This window comes from Dendrobates tinctorius, unplaced genomic scaffold (genome assembly GCF_039654945.1).
Source record: "Dendrobates tinctorius isolate UK_male_01 unplaced genomic scaffold, ASM3965494v1 ptg000022l, whole genome shotgun sequence".
Lineage (NCBI taxonomy): Eukaryota > Metazoa > Chordata > Amphibia > Anura > Dendrobatidae > Dendrobates > Dendrobates tinctorius.
Genome location: NW_027361690.1, coordinates 88465812 through 88485244, shown reverse-complemented (window position 1 = coordinate 88485244; position 19433 = coordinate 88465812). Strand labels below are relative to the sequence as shown.

General features: G+C 45.0%; 1 protein-coding gene across 5 annotated transcripts in view; it reads left to right on the top strand.

Annotated features, from left to right (window-relative positions):
• Nucleotides 1–19433, top strand: part of LOC141084268 (immunoglobulin superfamily DCC subclass member 4-like) — a 200943-nt gene that overhangs the window by 116194 nt on the left and 65316 nt on the right. For all 5 annotated transcript variants that reach the window (XM_073568866.1, XM_073568865.1, XM_073568869.1 and 2 more), the window contains 2 exons: nucleotides 17125–17258; nucleotides 19096–19230. In XM_073568866.1, coding sequence (XP_073424967.1) covers nucleotides 17125–17258; nucleotides 19096–19230 — 269 coding nt within the window. The remainder of the gene's footprint in view (nucleotides 1–17124; nucleotides 17259–19095; nucleotides 19231–19433) is intronic.

Genomic DNA, 19433 nt, shown 5'->3' with positions numbered 1-19433 from the left:
GTACACCCACACAGAGACTATGAGTACGGCGTGTACTGCCACCCCCGTATCCTCATATGTCTGGACAGCAGGACCCCAAAATCCCTAACACAGACGCGTGTTTAGGTGATCCCGCAAGAGAAAGAATACCTGGTCCTGCCTACGTCTCCCACCCACTTGCCCACCAGAGCCTGTCGGTCGAGGAGACACGGACGTCCCGCAACATGGATTCCGGACGTCCGATTTTCGTGATTAGGGAGGTACTTTCCCTCTTTTTTCACCAGGTACTGAAGAGGTGAAGAAAACGGGATAAGAAGAGAAAAAAAAGAAAAACCCTTTATTCAAAGAGATGGTGGTTTGGGCGGCTAGCGCAGTTCATACCTTCCGGCTGGTTTCGGGGGCCTCAGCACTGCCTTGCAGATCCTTTGGGGAAGAGAGGGTGTTTTGACACACAGAGGCTTCCTGTTCTTTGTGCCCCCGTGCAGCCTGTCTAAGCGGCTTCATGGCGCTTTGTTTGCGCCACTTTTAGCACCCTGACGCCACTGTGGGGACCCGTTTGGCGCTATTGTATGTCCTCCGTGGGCCCCCCTCCCGCTCCGGCGGCCGCCGACTGTAATCTAGGTCCCGGCTTCATTTTGGGCCTAGTTGCAGCGCTGACTCCGCCACCCATCCTCTCTGCTCCGGGCGGGCTTTTTCCCACCTGTTTCTTCTCTCGCCTCTTCCTGTTTGGCATCAGGCTCCGCCCGCTACCCTCAGACTGTGGAAGGGAGCCGCTGCCATATTGCTCCTCCGGGCCCCGCGTTTAGCTGAGAGCGGGCTTCCCGTTCTCTGGCCGCCCTCACAGTGCGCGCGTTCTGCCCTTCGTCTTCTGGCAGACGCCATTTTCCGGCTGTGGTACAGGGGAGCCGCATCCAGCTATGGGACCTGCCTGTCTCTCTCTACAGCCATGACGTCTCCTACAGGACATCTGCCGTAAGTAGCTGCACTGCAGACTGATCCCCTCCTCTGCTCTCCTGTCCCCTAACCTTCTGGCAGCGCTTAGTGGGATTGTTCTCTTGTCTAACGCTAGGCCACTTCGTTCTCCTCCTATTCCTCCACTGTGGTCCTCTCCCACGTCCAGGAGCCCCCAGTTGACCCGGTCGTACAGTCTCTGGGGCTGTACAGTCACTAACGTGATGGTTTTTCTGGAGCCGAACGGTCTCTGAAGTAACTGTACTCTAGAGTAGAGCTGTACAGTCACTGACGTAATAGTACTCTAGAGTCGTGTATTTTACTGGCATAATTGTAATCTTCTGCAGCGCAGTCTCTAGTGCATCAGTATGTCTGTCGGAGATCTGATTTTGTCACACGGTTGTTGTGTTTTTCGGCCATTACGGATAGGTGCCTTGATTTTCAGCAGAGCAAGTCTCAACCATTGCTTCACATAAAGACGTTGGGGCCCTGGCATAGCAACTACTCCCATATCTACGGCTCACAGGCACTCGCCCTTCAAATTTCTGCTTCTTTCTCTTCACGTCTCCAGTGTTTGGGCCGAACTTCTAGCTGAATAGAAGTCCGTGTTATCTGGCAATTGTCTGCTGTGGCTCAGTGGATAGAGAAGCTGACCACAACTCGCTGTTCCAGAAGTTGGAACCATGGCGCACAACAGAGAGTGGTGTTTAGTCTCTTTCTGATCCCAGGCCTACTGTTCTACCGTCAGAAGAATTGACAAGTCAGAATCTACTTTACTACAGACTTCGTGACATGGCTTACTACGCGTGAAGCCATTATTCTACCTGATGTCGTCAGGTATCCAGACCTAGACCGCAACACAGAAGCCGTTATTCTGCCTAATGCCGTCAGGTACTCAGTCCTATACCGCAATACAGAAGCCGTTATTCTGCCTAATGCCGTCAGGTACCCAGACCTAGACCGCATCACAGAAGCCGTTATTCTGCCTAATGCCGTCAGGTACCCAGACCTAGACCGCATCACAGAAGCCCTTATTCTGCCTAATGCCGTCAGGTTTTCAGACCTAGACCGCAGCCAGAAGCCGTTATTCGGCCTAAAGCCATCAGGTATTCAGGCCTAGACCGCAACACACAAGCCGTTATTTTGCCTAATGCCGTCAGGTACCCAGACCTAGACCGCAACACACAAGCCGCTATTCTGCCTAATGTCGTCAGGTATCCAGGCCTAGACCGCAACACACGAGCCGTTATTCTGCCTAATGTCGTCAGGTATCCAGGCCTAGACTGCACCGCAACTCAGAAATGGCAGTCTCCTATACCCTTCTCTGGGTTCTCTCCACGCTGATTTGTACACAGGATACTTAGAGCCGATTGCAGCTGGGCTATATCCGCTATCCAGGCTTCAGACGCATCACCTACCAGGTACAGTAGTTCAAACGGCCGTATTACTGTGGAGACGTGTCTGGGGTTGACTGCTTCAGTGATACTGGTGTTCTGTACCGTATTCAGGTGGGTCAGACGCTCTCGCCTTCAGGATCCTCGCGTTCTATTGCAGCAGTACTCTATCCCTTATTGAGCACTTGAATAGTCCTGTATCAGACATGTTTAGTCAATACATGCCGTCTTTCTGGTAACTCAAACGTACCCGAGGCCATCAACTATACCGATCCGGCTATACTGTCCCCTTTTCTGGTGAGTCAGAAGCGTCCTCTCTCACGTTCCTCACGGTCTTTTGCAGCTTTTGCCTAAGTTCCCGTCTAATCGCCACTCGAGGTGAGGTGCCGGCATTTATTGCTCATAGCGGGCTACAGCCGCGGTTACAAGCCGCTTTCAGGTGAGTGAAAGACACCTCTCGGCTACATATGTCATTGTCAATAACATCTGTGGTTTGTTAACAGTTAAACGTAACCACTACCACGTCCAAACAGAACGGATCTCTGTCCCACAGTGCGGATCTTGATAGCAACATATCTGGATACTCCACCTTCAGGTGGGTCAGACTCTCTCGTGTCAGGTACTGATGGTCGCGGTTTTACTGCGGCTTGTTCTGTTCCCTAAGTGTGAGTTGCTCCACAGGAGTTTTTGCCATCTTCTGATCAGTTTACTGTACTGTCCAGAAGCTATCTTTACTGCCGGTGTGTTCCGCCTATCTTTAATGTTTGGCAAATAGTAGTTTATAAGTTCTAGCCTGCTTTAAGGGCCTTTGAGCTACCACACTACCATAAGCTCCTTATCTGTCGGAACTTTCCTATTCTTTCTTACAGACGCCAAGTAAAGCCTCCAGCAGCTCAGACATGTGACTTCTGACCGTGACCGGGAAAAAGTATCCCACCTCAGACAGGAGTGGGATCTAACTCTGCGCAAGCATCGACCGGGGTAGAAAGCTGTTGCAGTCCTGGATCCAAGAATGAGTCTGGTGACAACATCGTCATACAAATTGACCTGCCTTTCGTCAGCCTAGTTGTCTTCTGGTGTCTATTTGATCTACCTAGAGCCAACTTTTCTTACAGTTATCATACTCCATGTTTTGCATGAACTTTCCTTGCTCGACTAATCACTTTTCTAAGTCCAGCTACACTATTTTTGTCCATATCCACACTCATCCCCGGATGCTGGGTTTATCTTCCTTTGGATCTCAAAGTCATCTAGTAGTCTCCGTTCTACCTCCTTAGTGGAGCAATCAGTTGTCTCTTCATAGCCATCCTGAGCCTATATCGTGGCGATGAGATCCAGATTATCCCCTGGTTCCATTCAGTACGTTTTCAGTGTTTGGCTCTTTCGCAGATTCTCAGTGGCCTGTTCTCAGGCCTTGTCATTTTCTCACAGAATGGCCTTCAGCCGTTTCCAAACAAGAGGGCGCCTTAGTATATCTCTACTTCTGCGACTACAAACCCTCCGGTTCCAAGTCTCCCACTACTACGGTCCTTCCTGTCCCAGAAGTGCATCCCTCAGAGATTCCACGGCAAATTCACACAGTAGTTGGCAAGGTCAACCTTGAAACCATCCGCCGCTTTATCGTGTCCTGCCTTAGTCTCCACTCGTGTTACAAAGTTCTATAGACACGTGGCCTAGCTTGCTCATCAGAGCATTCTTGCCGGGGATCGGTCGGAAGATTTGATTGTCCTCACTGTCCAAAAATTTTCTCTTTCATGGAAACATGGGTTTTCGCCTCATCGTTCCCATCTAGGGGTTCATTTGGCTTTCGGTTTCACGAGCGAAATTATCTCCAAAGAGGTCCCTCACCAGCTTCCCGTTTCTTCCGGGTAGCTCCAATCGCTTAATTATTGATGAGGTCACCGGAAGGACAAGCGCTCTCCTTCCTCAGGCTGAACCTCGTCGTTCTTCAGCGCATTTTCCTCAGCGTGCCTTTTCGGGATCTAGGATTGAGTCCATCCTTTTTCTCAGGAAGAAATTTTTCTTCGTTCAGCATTTGCCTCCTGCGAATCGCATGATTTTTCCATGAAGCTCTTATCCAGGTCCTGATTTCTTCAGGGCTTTGGTGATATTTGCTTTCGCAACGTACAGGTTCATTTTCCTTTTCATTTGGTAGCCTTCCCTTTCAGGCTCTCCACCACTCCTAGGGCCTCACAGACTCTATAGCAGCTGTGGTACACTTCCTGTGGGTCAAGGGTCCACTCTACATCTCTCTAAATTCTTTCTTTCGTCCACCTCAAGCTTTTCCTTCGTGGCGCTCTCTCATCAGGCTACCTGGCCACAGCAATGGTACTTATCAAGCTCGGGCTTGAGGTATAGAGGTCCTCTGGCCTCCAGGTCAGCGTCTGCTTGCGGAATCTGGTCGACATTAGTAGGGTTGCCGGCCCAGGAAGGACTGTGTTCTTTTCAGTACGACGCACACTGCCCGCGCAGTGTGTGTCCTCCTGGCGGTACTCTTTGGGCCTTCGTCTGGTTCCTCTAATGTACGGTCATTTGTCCTCCACAGGTCCATGAGGTTTTTCAGAGCCCATGCCTAGCTTCGGCAAGTGCCGGTCGGGATGAAAAGACCTCGCAGGTGACCTTGCAGGTGACGAGTGTGACTTCATCGTCCCGATTGGAGTTGTTTGCTGTTCCCTCCCCTTGGGGACTGCTTTGTGATGTCCCATGGTTTCTGTGTCCCCCAATGAAGTGATAGAGAAAACAGGATTTTTTGTTGCTTACCGTAAAATCTGTTTCTCTGAGCCTTCATTGGGGGGACACAGCACCCTCCCAAGTTGAACAGCACAGTTTACTGTATAATATTGTTGCAGTATAGATTTGATTTTTCTGTGGTTTTTATCTCGTTACAGATTGCTTCTCCTACTGCTTTCTCACTAACTGAACATCCTACTTCCTGTCGGTCAGGTGTACACTTAGGAGGAGGAGCTAACTTTTTTATTTGCATAGTGTCAGCCTCCTAGTGGCAGCAGCATACACCCATGGTTTCTGTGTCCCCCAATGAAGGCTCAGAGAAACAGATTTTACGTTAAGCAACAAAAAATCCTGTTATTCTCACCTTCCGACGTCCCGCGCAGCCTTCCCGCCTCTCTCCACGCTCCCAGTCCCAGTAATCCTTTGCGAGCGATGACGTCCGTTCTCACGGGATCGCGACGTCATCGCGAATGACCGCGAGACGTCGCGATCCTGCGAGAACGGACGTCATCGCGGTAATTCTCGCAAAGGATTACTGGGAGCGTGGAGAGAGGTGGAAAGGCTGCGCGGGACGCCGGAAGGTAAGAATAACAATATTTTTTTTTAATTATTTTTTACATCCTACCTTTTACTATTGATGCCGCATAGGCAGCCTCAATAGTAAAAAGTTGGTCACACTCGTCAAACACTATGTTTGACGAGTGTGACCAACCTGTCAATCAGTTCTCCAAGCGATGCTACAGATCGCTTGGAAAACGCTAGCAATTCTGCAAGCTAATAATGCTTGCAAAATGCTAGCTTTTCCGCGGGAAAATCGCGGGAATTTAAAATGCGATTTTCCCGCGGAGTGGAATTCAGAATTCTCGCTGTAATTTCCGCGAGAGTTCCGCTATGTGTGAACGTAGCCTTAAAGTAGACATCAGTACAAAAGGTAAGGCTATGTGCACACTTAGTTTGGAGAGCTGCGGATTTTTCCCCGCGGATTTGTAAAAATCCGCAGGTCAAAAGTCGTGCGGTTTACCTGCGGATTAGCCTGTGGTTTAGCCCTGCGGTTTCACATGTCACAATGGATAAGGTGTGAAACCGCAGCAGATTCCGCACATAGAATTGACATACTGTGGATTGTAACCCGCAGCAAATCCGCGCGGAAAAATCCGCAGCATGTGCACAGCGGTTTTGGTTTGACCATTGAAAACAATGGTACTGTACAACACAGCAGAAACTGCTGCGGACCCGCAGGGCCAGAAACGCTGCGGATCCGCAGCGTGTGCCATATAGCCTGAGACTGTGTTCCCACAATTAGTTTTTGTCGAGTTGTTTTATGCTGCGTATTTCTAAAAAAAAAAGGAAAGTAAACTATTTACCGAATAGGTGCAGAAATGGCATAGAAAATCTGCAACATCAAAAACTCATTGTAGGAACAAAACCTTAAAGTTAGATATCAATACAAAATGTAAAGTTATGTTTCCACGATGTGCATTTGATGAATTTTTAACTTTGTGTATTTTTAAAAAAAATGCAAGTGACCTATTTTGCTTGATCGGTACAGAAATAGTCCAGAAAATCTGCCAAACAAAAGAGCTCTTAGTGGGAATATAGCTTATGAAATTATCAGACTGTTCTCTTAAAAGGCTACGTTCCCACGATGATCTTTTGTTGAGTTTTTTATGTTACAGATTTTCTGCACCCATTAGCCACTTAAGACCAGGGGTATTTCAGTTTGTGCGTTTTGTTTTTTGCTCCCCTTCTTCTCAGAGCCTTAACTTTTTTTATTTTTTGGTCAATATGGCTATGTGACGGTTCCCATGATGCTACACAAAGAAGCAGTGTGTTTCAGGTGTGCATTAAAATACATCCACAGGTGTGTCTCTAATTAACTCAGATGTTTAAAAAAAAAAAAAAAAAAAAAAGGCAGAAAATCACAAGCTTCCAAACACATGACATCATCTTATGGGCAGCCCAGAATTGTTTAAAGGCATAGTAATCTTAGTGTATGTAAACTTTTGACAGTGATAAAAATGCCTTAAAACATTCTCTCTCATTATTTTGGCATTTGGCAAATATTAATAATTATGGAAATCATAACTGACCTAAAAGGGGAAAGGTTTATTCTGATTTCATGTCAGATATTGAGAAAAACATGCATATGTGTCTTTTTATATAATGTATGTAAACTTTTGGTTTCAACTGTATAATAAATTGGAGAATGAGGGAGGATGCTATTAGAGACTTTGCATCCTCAACCCTCAATTAATTTTAAGTATATAGCATCCTCCCCACCCCACAATTCATTAGAAATCGTTGTATTATGTCCTCTAAACCCCTATCTATCTATATATATATATATATATATATATATATATATATATATATATATATATATATATATAGCTGAATGTATGTATAAAGCCACGCCCACTCCACATAGCCTCACCCAGCCCACATAGCCACCAGGGCTGTGGAGTCGGTAAGCCAAACCTGCGACTCCGACTCCTCAATTTCCCTTACACCGACTCCGATTCCCACATATATTGCTTATATTTAAGTGAAAAATTTATTGTAGTACAATGTGAACATCAGACATTTAATGATTGTGATACAATAATCAAGATATTTAGAACATAATATCTATTTATTGGAATACAACTTTAGAACACAAAAAACTGTAATAAATTGTAAATATGTAATACAGTGTATAATATTGATTACATACATACGGTACAGACCAAAGTTTGGGCACACCTTCTCATTCAAAGAGTTTTCTTTATTTTCATGACTATGAAAATTGTAGATTCACTCTGAAGGCATCAAAACAGTGAATTAACACATGTGGAATTATATAATTAACAAAAAAGTGTGAAACAACTGAAAATATGTCTTATATTCTAGGTTCTTCAAAGTAGCCACCTTTTGCTTTGATGACTGCTTTGCACACTCTTGGCATTCTTTTGATGAGCTTTAAGAGGTAGTCACTGGAAATGGTCTTCCAACAGTCTTGAAGGAGTTCCCAGAGATGCTTAGCACTTGTTGGCCCTTTTGCCTTCACTCTGCGGTCCAGCTCACCCCAAACCATCTCGATTAGGTTCAGGTCTGGTGACTGTGGAGGCCAGGTCATCTGGCGTAGCACCCCATCACTCTCCTTCTTGCTCAAATAGCCCTTACATAGCCTGGAGGCGTGTTTGAGGTCATTGTCCTGTTGAAAAATAAATGATGGTCCAACTAAACACAAACCGGATGGAATAGCATGCCGCTGCAAGATGCTGTGGTAGCCATGCTGGTTCAGTATGCCTTCAATTTTGAATAAATCCCCAACAGTGTCACCAGCAAAGCACCCCCACACCATCACACCTCCACCTCCATGCTTCACGGTGGGAACCAGGCATGTAGAGTCCATCCGTTCACCTTTTCTGCGTCGCAAAAAGACACTGTGGTTGGAACCAACGATCTCAAATTTGGACTCATCAGACCAAAGCACAGATTTCCACTGGTCTGATATCCATTCCTTGTGTTCTTTAGCCCAAACAAGTCTCTTCTGCTTGTTGCCTGTCCTTAGCAGTGGTTTCCTAGCAGCAATTTTACCATGAAGGCCTGCTGCACAAAGTCTCCTCTTTAACTGTTGTTGTAGAGATGTGTCTGCTGCTAGAACTCTGTGTGACATTGACCTGGTCTCTAATCTGAGCTGCTGTTAACCTGCGATTTCTGAGGCTGGTGACTAGGATGAACTTATCCTCCGCAGCAGAGGTGACTCTTGGTCTTCCTTTCGTGGGGCGGTCCTCATGTGAGCCAGTTTCTTTGTAGCGCTTGATGGTTTTTGCCACTGCATTTGGGGACACTTTCAAAGTTTTCCCAATTTTTCGGACTGACTGACCTTCATTTCTTAAAGTAATGATGGCCACTCGTTTTTCTTTACTTAGCTGCTTTTTTCTTGCCATAATACAAATTCTAACAGTCTATTCAGTAGGACTATCAGCTGTGTATCCACCAGACTTCTGCACAACACAACTGATGGTCCCAACCTCATTTATAAGACAAGAAAGCCTACTTATTAAACCTGACAGGGCACACCTGTGAAGTGAAAAACATTTCCGGTAACTACCTCTTGAAGCTCATCAAGAGAATGTGCCAAGAGTGTGCAAAGCAGTAATCAAAGCAAAAGGTGGCTACTTTGAAGAACCTAGAATATAAGACGTACAGTATTTTCAGTTGTTTCACACTTTTTTGTTAATTATATAATTCCCCATGTGTTAATTCATAGTTTTGATGCCTTCAGAGTGAATAAAGAAAATGCTTTGAGAAGGTGTGTCCAAACTTTTGGTCTGTACGGTGAATATATATTTATTATATATATATAGTATGTGTGTGTATATATATATATATAAACTCACTGGCCACTTTATTAGGTACACCATGCTAGTAACGGGTTGGACCCCCTTTTGCCTTCAGAACTGCCTCAATTCTTCGTGGCAGAGATTCAACAAGGTGCTGGAAGCATTCCTCAGAGATTTTGGACCATATTGACATGATGGCATCACACAGTTGGCGCAGATTTGTCGGCTGCACATCCCTGATGCGAATCTCCCGTTCCACCACATCCCAAAGATGCTCTATTGGATTGAGATCTGGTGACTGAGGAGGCCATTTGAGTACAGTGAACTCATTGTCATGTTCAAGAAACCAATCTGAGATGATTCGAGCTTTATGACATGGCGCATTATCCTGCTGAAAGTAGCCATCAGATGTTGGGTACATTGTGGTCATAAAGGGATGGACATGGTCAGCAACAATACTCAGGTAGGCTGTGGCGTTGCAACGATGCTCAATTGGTACCAAGGGGCAAAAAGAGTGCCAAGAAAAAATTCCCCACACCATGACACCACCACCACCAGCCTGAACCGTTGATACAAGGCTGGATGGATCCATGCTTTCATGTTGTTTACGCCAAATTCTGACCCTACCATCCGAATGTCGCAGCAGAAATCGAGACTCATCAGACCAGGCAACGTTTTTCCAATCTTCTACTGTCCAATTTCGATGAGCTTGTGCAAATTGTAGCCTCAGTTTCCTGTTCTTAGCTGAGAGGAGTGGTACCCAGTGTGGTCTTCTGCTGCTGTAGCCCATCTGCCTCAAAGTTCGACGCACTGTGCGTTCAGAGATGCTCTTCTGCCTACCTTGGTTGTAACGGGTGGCAATTTGAGTCACTGTTGCCTTTCTATCAGCTCGAACCAGTCTGCCCATTCTCCTCTGACCTCTGGCATCAACAAGGCAGTTCCGGCCACAGAACTGCCGCTCACTGGATTTTTTTTCTTTTTCGGACCAGTCTCTGTAAACCCTAGAGATGGTTGTGCGTGAAAATCCCAGTAGATCAGCAGTTTCTGAAATACTCAGACCAGTCCTTCTGGCACCAACAATCATGCCACGTTCAAAGGCACTCAAATCACCTTTCTTCCCCATACTGATGCTCGGTTTGAACTGCAGGAGATTGTCTTGACCATGTCTACATGCCTAAATGCACTGAGTTGCCGCCATGTGATTGGCTGATTAGAAATTAAGTCTTAACACACAGTTGGACAGGTGTACCTAATAAAGTGGCCAGTGAGTGTGTATATATATATATATATATATATACACACACATACACACACACATTATGACTTATCTCGGGTAAGATAAAGCCTAGATCCTCAGGCTACATTCACACTATGGGCGTAGCCAGGATTAATCCTAGGGGAGGGGGGGGCAGAACCTCATACTGTTCCGCAGAATTTCATACTGCACACCTCAGCTCCTGCAGAACCTCATACTTCACACCCCTACACTTGAAAATAAAGCCTGCACCTTAAGAAGATGTGGTGATGAATGCAGTCTATTTATTCCAACTATCAATTGATGTTGATGTGTTACTGAAGACGAGCAATGCCTATCCTGGGCGTCCTTTTGGGCAGCTATGAAGTGTACCTGACTGGTGCTAAAAAAAAAAGGAGTGTTAGTCTATGTGCTATCCGGTTTTCATTCTTTTTGGTACAGATATGATATGGATAGACAGATATGGATAAATGGATATATAGATAGAGCAGATTTCTAATCTGCTTTTGCTATTGAAAACATTATCTATAAGCTCAAAAACCTTTCAGGTGATGCGTTTTTTTTAAAAAGCTGATCTGCTTTTGCAACTGAAAAACGTATCCTCAAAAAACGCAGGAAAAACGCTGTGTGTGAATGTAGCCTTAGATCAGGAATAGAACAGTCATTTATAGGACATTTCATAACTTACCAAATTCCTATGAAAAAATATTCAGCACCTTCTGCATTGAATTACTGTACCCAATTTATTATATATTTTATGAGTCGGAGTCGGACCATTTTTTACCGACTCCACCAAAATGAGCACCGACTCCGACTCCACAGCCCTGAATTAGCCACACTCACTCCACACGCAAAGCCCCGTCCACAGGGCCCACATTGTTAGGCGGAGACACATTCATCTCGAAAGCCACCCTGCAGAACTCACTGGCTGCGACGTCCCAGCCGCTGCAAGCTACAATCAGGGCTGCCGCCTTCAGACTATCAGTGTTAGGCGTCGGGTTCCTGTCTCTGCACAGCAGGAATCCCAAGCCTTTCCGTCTGCTGTCTCCCATTCCTCTCCGGCCGCATTGGAGCCTACTCAACAAAGACGTCGTTCTCAGCTTCTTGCTCAGTCTGCTGCTGTTGGCTTGGTTACTGCTGCTAATCAGGGTTCAGCTATTGTAACCTGCAATAGCCAGCAGCGAGCAGCTCCTGGGACTAAGTCCTTCTTTCAGTCCACTGAGCATGCCCGTGGGAAGTCCTCTCATTGGAGGTCTGAGGTCACATGCTCAGGTCCTAGTGCTGCTCCCATTGGACCACTAGGAAGGTCCCGGAAGGACGCTGCTATAAAAGAGTCGCATGGCCGCACGGCCATGTGCTAGTATAGACTCATAATGTTGTTGGTATGTGTGATGATGGATGCATGAATCTGGTGAATGACTCATTAAATTACCCCCTCCTTTGATACACATGAGTTAGGGTATTTGAGTCAGTGCCAACAGGTGGCTATGCTTCTGCCATCATGCTCCTAGCACTTGCACACTAGCATCCGATGGTGTCGCACACTAGCGTCCGATGGTGTCGCCCACTGCTGGGCACTATCGGACCAAGGCAAGTGACAGCAGCACTGTGCACACTTACACACGTTATCAATTATAGTGGCTCTTGCTGGCACTGCAGTCGCGGCGCCGAGTGCTAGCGGTCTAGATGGACTCCCATCCTGCAGTCTAAGGGCCGAGTCCTGTGACCTTATGCTATGCGCTCCTTCTGCCGAGTCCTGTGGTGTTAACAGGCTCCGGTGTTTCTTTCAGCGGCTCTGTGAAGCAACAGAGTTCACCGCTGTGCACACCAGGTCAGTGGTTAACCCGCCGGTGTTCACTTACTACTCCGCCATTACTAAGCAGCAGTTTTCCATCTCTGCACGGTGGACCTCGGGTTGCGATTGCACTTTCTTATATTTTATATTTAGTGTGATCCGCAACCCTAACAATCAGTGCGGGGAAGGCACAGGCCACATCTAGCTCCATTGTGTCTAGAATGAAGTTGCTATTGTGAGGCATGATGTCAAGGGAAAGGGAGAAGCCTCATGGATTACACCATTGTGCTCATAACAGGAAGTTGCTGTGCACGTGTGAAGTGAAAATGAGAGGGGTGAGGTGAAAATGAGAGGGTTGAGGTGAAAATGAGAGGAGTGATGTGAAAATGAGAGGAGCGAGGTGCAAATAGTGGAGTGAGGGAAAAATTGAGAGGTGTGAGGCGAAAATGAGAGGAATGAGTGGGAAATAGTAGAGTGATCGGAAAATGAGATGTGTAAGTGGAAAATGAGAGGTGTGAGGGGGAAATATAATTTGTTATTACTAACCACAGTTAGTTGCTACGCCCGTGCAACACCGGGCTTTTCAGCTAGTGTATATATATATATATATATATATATATATATATATATACAGTGCCTTGCGAAAGTATTCGGCCCGCTGGAACTTTTCAACCTTTTCCCACATATCGTGCTTCAAACATAAAGATACCAAATGTAAATTTTTTGTGAAGAATCAACAACAAGTGGAACACATTTGTGAAGTTGAACGAAATTTATTGGTTATTTTAAATTTTTGTGGAAAGTCAAAAACTGAAAAGTGGGGCGTGCAATATTATTTGGCCCCTTTACTTTCAGTGCAACAAACTCACTCCAGAAGTTAATTGTGGATCTCGGAATGATCCATCGTTGTCCTAAATGACTATTGATGATAAATATAATCCACATGTGGAAGAAGGTGCTCTGGTCAGATGAAACCAAAATCAAACTTTTTGGCAACAATGCCAAACGATATGTTTGGCGTAAAGGCAACACAGCTCATCACCCTGAACACACCATCCCCACTGTCAAACATGGTGGTGGCAGCATCATGGTTTGGACCTGCTTTTCTTCAGCAGGGACAGAGAAAATGGTTAAAATTGATTGGAAGATGGATAGAGCCAAATACAGGACCATTCTTTAAGAAAACCTGTTGGGAGTCTGCAAAAGACCTGAGACTGAGACGGAGATTTGTCTTCCAACAAGACAATGATCTCTAACATATATCAAAATCTACAATGGAATGGTTCACAAATAAACGTATCCAGGTGTTAGAATGGCCAAGTCAAAGTCCAGACCTGACTCCAATCGAGAATCTGTGGAAGGAGCTGAAAACTGCTGTTCACAAACGATCTCTATCAAACCTCACTGAGCTCGAGCTGTTTGCCAAGGATGAATGGGCAAGAATTTCAGTCTCTCGATGTACAAAATTGATAGAGACATACCCCAAGCGACTTGCAGCTGTAATCGCAGCAAAAGGTGGCGCAACAAAGTATTAATTTAAAGGGGCCGAATAATATTGCACGCCCCACTTTTCAGTTTTTGACTTTCCACAAAAATTTAAAACAACCAATAAATTTCGTTCTACTTCACAATTGTGTTCCACTTGTTGTTGATTCTCCACCAAAAATGTACATTTGTTATCTTTATGTTTGAAGCATAATATGAGGGAAAAGGTTGAAAAGTTCCAGGGGGCCGAATACTTTCGCAAGGCACTGTATTTATATAATTGCCTTGTAATGTTTTAATTTCCTGTTCCAACCAGATGTCACCGTATCCCAGAATTCCAAGCGGAGGAAGTTCACCTTCCGCCATATTGGGGCACCCAAGTGATGGGTGTCTCAATATGGAAATTGCTGGTGGTACCAACCTATTGCGCGGTACCACCAGCGGAACACCGTCACACCACACACACATACTCTATACGCCGTACGCAACACACACACACTCACATTCACACACTCAGACTCACACACAGTCACACACTCACATTCTCACTCACACAGCCTCTTGCGCGGTGCCACCAGCGGAGCACCGTTGCACTGCGCCTGCGTGAATTCCGCGCAGGTGCAGTGAATAATTTGGCTGATCCTGGTGGCAGATGTGCAACGTGTCTACAGGCAGAGGAAGCCGGTCACATTAAGGCTATGGGCCCACGTAGCGTTTTAAAACGCACATTGAAAACCGGACTCCTTCCCAGAAATCGCGCTGTTTTTTCAGAGCGATTTCACCGCGATTTTACCGCGATTCTGTTCGCGATTTTGCCGCGATTTTCTCAAGCTCTTTCCAAGCGATTTGAACAGGTTGGTCACACTCGTCAAATATAGTGTTTGACAAGTGTGAGCAGCTTTTTACTATTGAGGCTGCCTATGCGGCATCAATAGTAAAAGATAAAATGTTAAAAATGATAAAAAAATAAAAAAAATCGGGGTATATTTACCTTCCGACGTCCCGCGCTGCATTCCCGGGCCTCAGCGTTCCCAGTAATGCTTTGCGAGACCTGTGATGACGTTGGTCTCGCGTTACTATAGCGATCTGGCGAGACCGCTAGAGTCACGAGAGACTACGTCATTACAGGAACTTGCCAATTTTTTTTATTTTTTATTCTTTTTTTTTACAGGGGTATGGTACCCAGGGCCTGGAGGACAGTCTCCTCTCCTCCACACCGTGGGTACCAACCGCACATGAGACGCTTAACTTCCCGCATGGTGGGCATAGCCACATGCGGGAAGTAAGCGATTCTCATGCATTCCTATGGGTGCGGAATCGCGGCAATTCTTTGCGATTCCGCACAAAAGGATGATCATGCTGCGATTTTTTCCGCGATGCGATTCCTCCGCGGAAAAAGCGCAGTATTAGCATAGCATGTGCGGAATGCCATAGGAATGCATGGGGTGCGTCAAGTACAAGACTTTTAAACATTTTCGCAGCGTTTTTGCGCTGAAAATCGCGGCAAAAACGCTTAAAAATCGCATCGTGGGCACACAGCCTAAAGGGGTTTTCCCACGAACGAAAGTTCATTTTAAAAATGGTCTCTGTCTGACCGTGTATACCACATCTCCTGGGCAAGGGAGGAAGCAAAAGACAATAATAATAAATTTTATAATAATAATACATTTTATTTCTATAGCGCCGACGTATTCCGCAGCACTTTACAATACTGACATTACAGCAGGGGATCACAGAGGATTCATTTTGTGAGGTAAAATATTTCACTGACTGTTTTTAAACAATATTTTACCTCACAAAATGTATCCTCTACGAGCTCCTGCTGTATTGTCAGTATTGTCTTTTGCTTCCTCCCCTGCCCAGGAGCTGTGGTATGCTCCGTACATGGTCAAACACAAGGGTGAGAGAGACAGGGTACAGGGGGGAGACAGCTCAAACGGGACAGCTCATGAGGGGAGAAAATAGCACAGGAAGGAGAGACAGCAGACAAGGGGGATAGCACATGGGATAGACAGGTCAAAGAAGAGAGCACAGACGGGAGAAGTCAGCACATGGGGAAAGAGAGAGTGGATAGGTGGGTGAGCACATGGGGGGAGAGATTCATAACGCTGCAAAGCCTGCCCCCATCGTGACATTACCGCCCTCCCGATGCGATAGTATCGGGCCTCTATCTAGTGTATATATTCTCTCTACATACAGTATTATTTAATTCTAGGGCATTTTGGTATGTGTAATATTAGTGCTTCCCTTTTATTGGTGCCCTCTTCCGATTGCTTTAATTCAGCAGTTGAATAAGAGCCTGAACATGGCTGCCAATATTCTGTTAGTTATATATGGAGGGGAATGGGGCACTGGAGCGGTGTATAAGTGTAGCAGACCTTCTACCCCTATTAAAATAATAAAAGTATCATGGAATTAAACTATCTGAGGTGCAGAGATTGTGCAGAACGCTTGACCGGAGGGATGTACATTAGTTGAGAGGTGTATAATGTATTACCGGTTGGATGGCATGGCACAGTATATTACCGGCGAGTGTCATAATGCTTTCCTGGAAGGATGGCCCAGTGTTCGTTTGGAATGATGACACATTGTATTACTGGCTTGATGACTTGCGGGTTGGCACAGTTTATTATCAGTTGGATAGCCAAGCGAGTTACTGGAAGCGTGGCTTGTTCCTATCTGTTTTGATGTTGCAGTCTTTGGGGCTGATTCATTATTGCATTTGTGCCATTTCTGTTTTTCTTTTCACCTAGTTTTCATCTGGGCCTAATTGTTCTTTTATTTTGCACCATTTTGAACGTCTTTTTTTATGTGTTTAACTGCTGTGTGTTTTTTTTTAATGTTTCACAAATGCCATTGTGGACAGAGTTTATTGTTTCCTGATATTTTCTCATGCTTTGTCTTTTGCACCATTTTGAAAAATTGTTAAATTTATCACAAATGTACTTTAGTCCCCCCTGAAGACATTTTAAGGACACCAGATGTTTTGGTGCAATTTTGCGAGATTTGTGACCTTTTCCTCAAAAAAAGGTTACTGATAAAAATAAAGACCATTTTGACCTTGCACAACACTCATGAACCACGTTCACCATTCTGAAAAATTTGGCATAAGTAGTATGAGCTAGAAGTAAGCTAGAAGTTCTCCACCTGTGGAGTGCGTACCTGCTTCTGGAGACCTCGGCTCAGAAGTTCTTTGTTATATTTCAGGATCATCATCCTTCCTTCTGGTGTCCTGCAGATCATTGGCGTCCAGCAGGAAGATGAGGGCTTATATCGCTGTGTGGCTGCCAACTCACTAACCATTCGATATAGCAGCGAAGCTCAACTTTCTGTACAAAAAGGTCATTTCATGCTTCTTTTACTATTGTAATAAAAAATCTGAGTTATTTATCTGGGAAATAATTGGTAAAGACTTAAAGGGGTGTTCACTGATGACCATGATTAACAGAATGAAGTGACCACCGCGTGCCAGCAAGCTCCACATCCCCTTTTTTCCACAGCTGCAACCCCTTACATGTGAGTGCATATGCGACTTGTTCTGCAGATGAATAGGACTGAGCTGCAATACCAGTCATAGCCATCACTATGGGGCATTTCTGGTTGTTGGAGCTCTTTGGCTTTTTTTGTTCTGTAATAATGGCTCTAATGGGTCAGACCCGTACAGATTAAACATACTGGCCTATCCTAAGTATACACCACCAATGTTTAAAGGGTTTGTCCACTACTCGGACAACCCCGTCTCAATCCGTATATTTGCCCCCAGGAAAATAATAACACCTGTACTTACCTCTGGTGGCAGAGCTGTTGTGTCTGCACTGGCTCTCCCAGAGATCGCGTGACATTACAGTGTGAGAGAGCAAAATCATAAGTTATTCAGTATCCATATGATAATTTTCTGATCAATTGGGGTTCAACCGCTGGTACCGTTAATGATCCTGAGAATGGGACTATTGGAAACTCCATTCAGGATGGGGTTCCTTGGCTTCTTGAATCCAAGTGTCAGGATTCCTGTGTTTCCCAGCAGTTTTCAGCACGTTATCCCTTATCCCAAGGATTAATATAGGATAGGTGATAACTTATGATTTTGAGAAAACATCTTTAATCCCTATTTAAAGAGAACACGTCGCCCCGATTTTGTAATGTAAAGTAAAGACATGGCTGTAATGGGACTGTAATACTGATGTAATTGATACCTTTTGGTGAAGAAATCCGCTTTGTGGTTCTTCTTTAATCAGTATTTGAAGTAGTTTCCTGCTAATTAGCTTTTGGTGCACAGGGGCTGGACTGTGTACTTGGTGGTCTCCTCGCTGCCTGTGATCCCTGGCCCCTCCGCCTGCCTCTTCTGCTTGAAATCTCAGCAGTGACCTGTCATTCAAAGACCGGAGGTAGGCGTAGGGGCCGGGGATCACATACAAGGAGGAGAAGACTCAATTACTGTCCGGCCCCTATGCACTGAGGTCCAATAAGCGGGAGACTTAAAATGGTGATTAATGAAGAACCACAAAGCCAATTTCTTCACAAAATGTATCAATGTAATCAGTATTACAATGCCATTACAGGTTTTTTTTATGAAAAGTTGTACAACTTTCTAAACCTGTGCATGACTAGTTCTTCTCTAAGCTGAGAAGTTGATATAATTGCATCCAGTGTTATAAATAGCCACATTCCAGACAGATACATTATAGAAAACTGGCCCAGAGATTTGTACAGCTGTCCTGGATTATTTGTATAACACATATACACATTATATGACATATACACAGCTCTAATTTTGGAAATAACTTCCTGAGACAGTCCTAAACAAAAGTCTATTGGAGTAAATACATTATGAAGCAGTTTGGGTTCTCCTGGAGTCAGAAAATGAAGACTATGCGTGTAATGAGCAGGTGTAAATTTGTTCTGCTTTTGACATCACTTTCTTCCTTTATTAATACATTTTTGAAAAATTGTTCAGGCTGTCCTCTGCTACTTAAGCCACGCACTTTTCTTGTCACTTTTGAAATGTGACCTGAAGGGTAACAATCAAAATTGTAGAGCAAAAATGTTGAGGCAAAATAAGCAAATTTTTTGTGCTAGAAAGCTGTTTTATGGAATTCTCCATTGTTGGATTGCAGATGTGAGGGTATGAATATGTGCATATTCTTGAATTAATATTTTCTTGTTTGATGCCTCGTCTAGATTGGAAACCATTACCTGATGAGCTTACAATTGTCAGAGCCCCGCAGAACCTGACGGTGGCCGTGGGTCAGAGTGCAGTAATGGAGTGTATAGCTGAGGGGGATGTGACGCCGGTCATCTCCTGGTCTCGTCAAGGTAAGCATTGATCTTTAGGCAGAAACACTACGGTAGATTTTTAACTCTTTGACTGACCGGAGTTTCTCGACATCTTGCACCATTGGTAGCTGGTAAAATTTTCAACACTCTGACATGTACCAATTATTTCACAGCTATCTAATTGCATGCTGTAATACCTCTATGCCAGGGATTTTAAACTCATATACACAAAGGACCAAAAT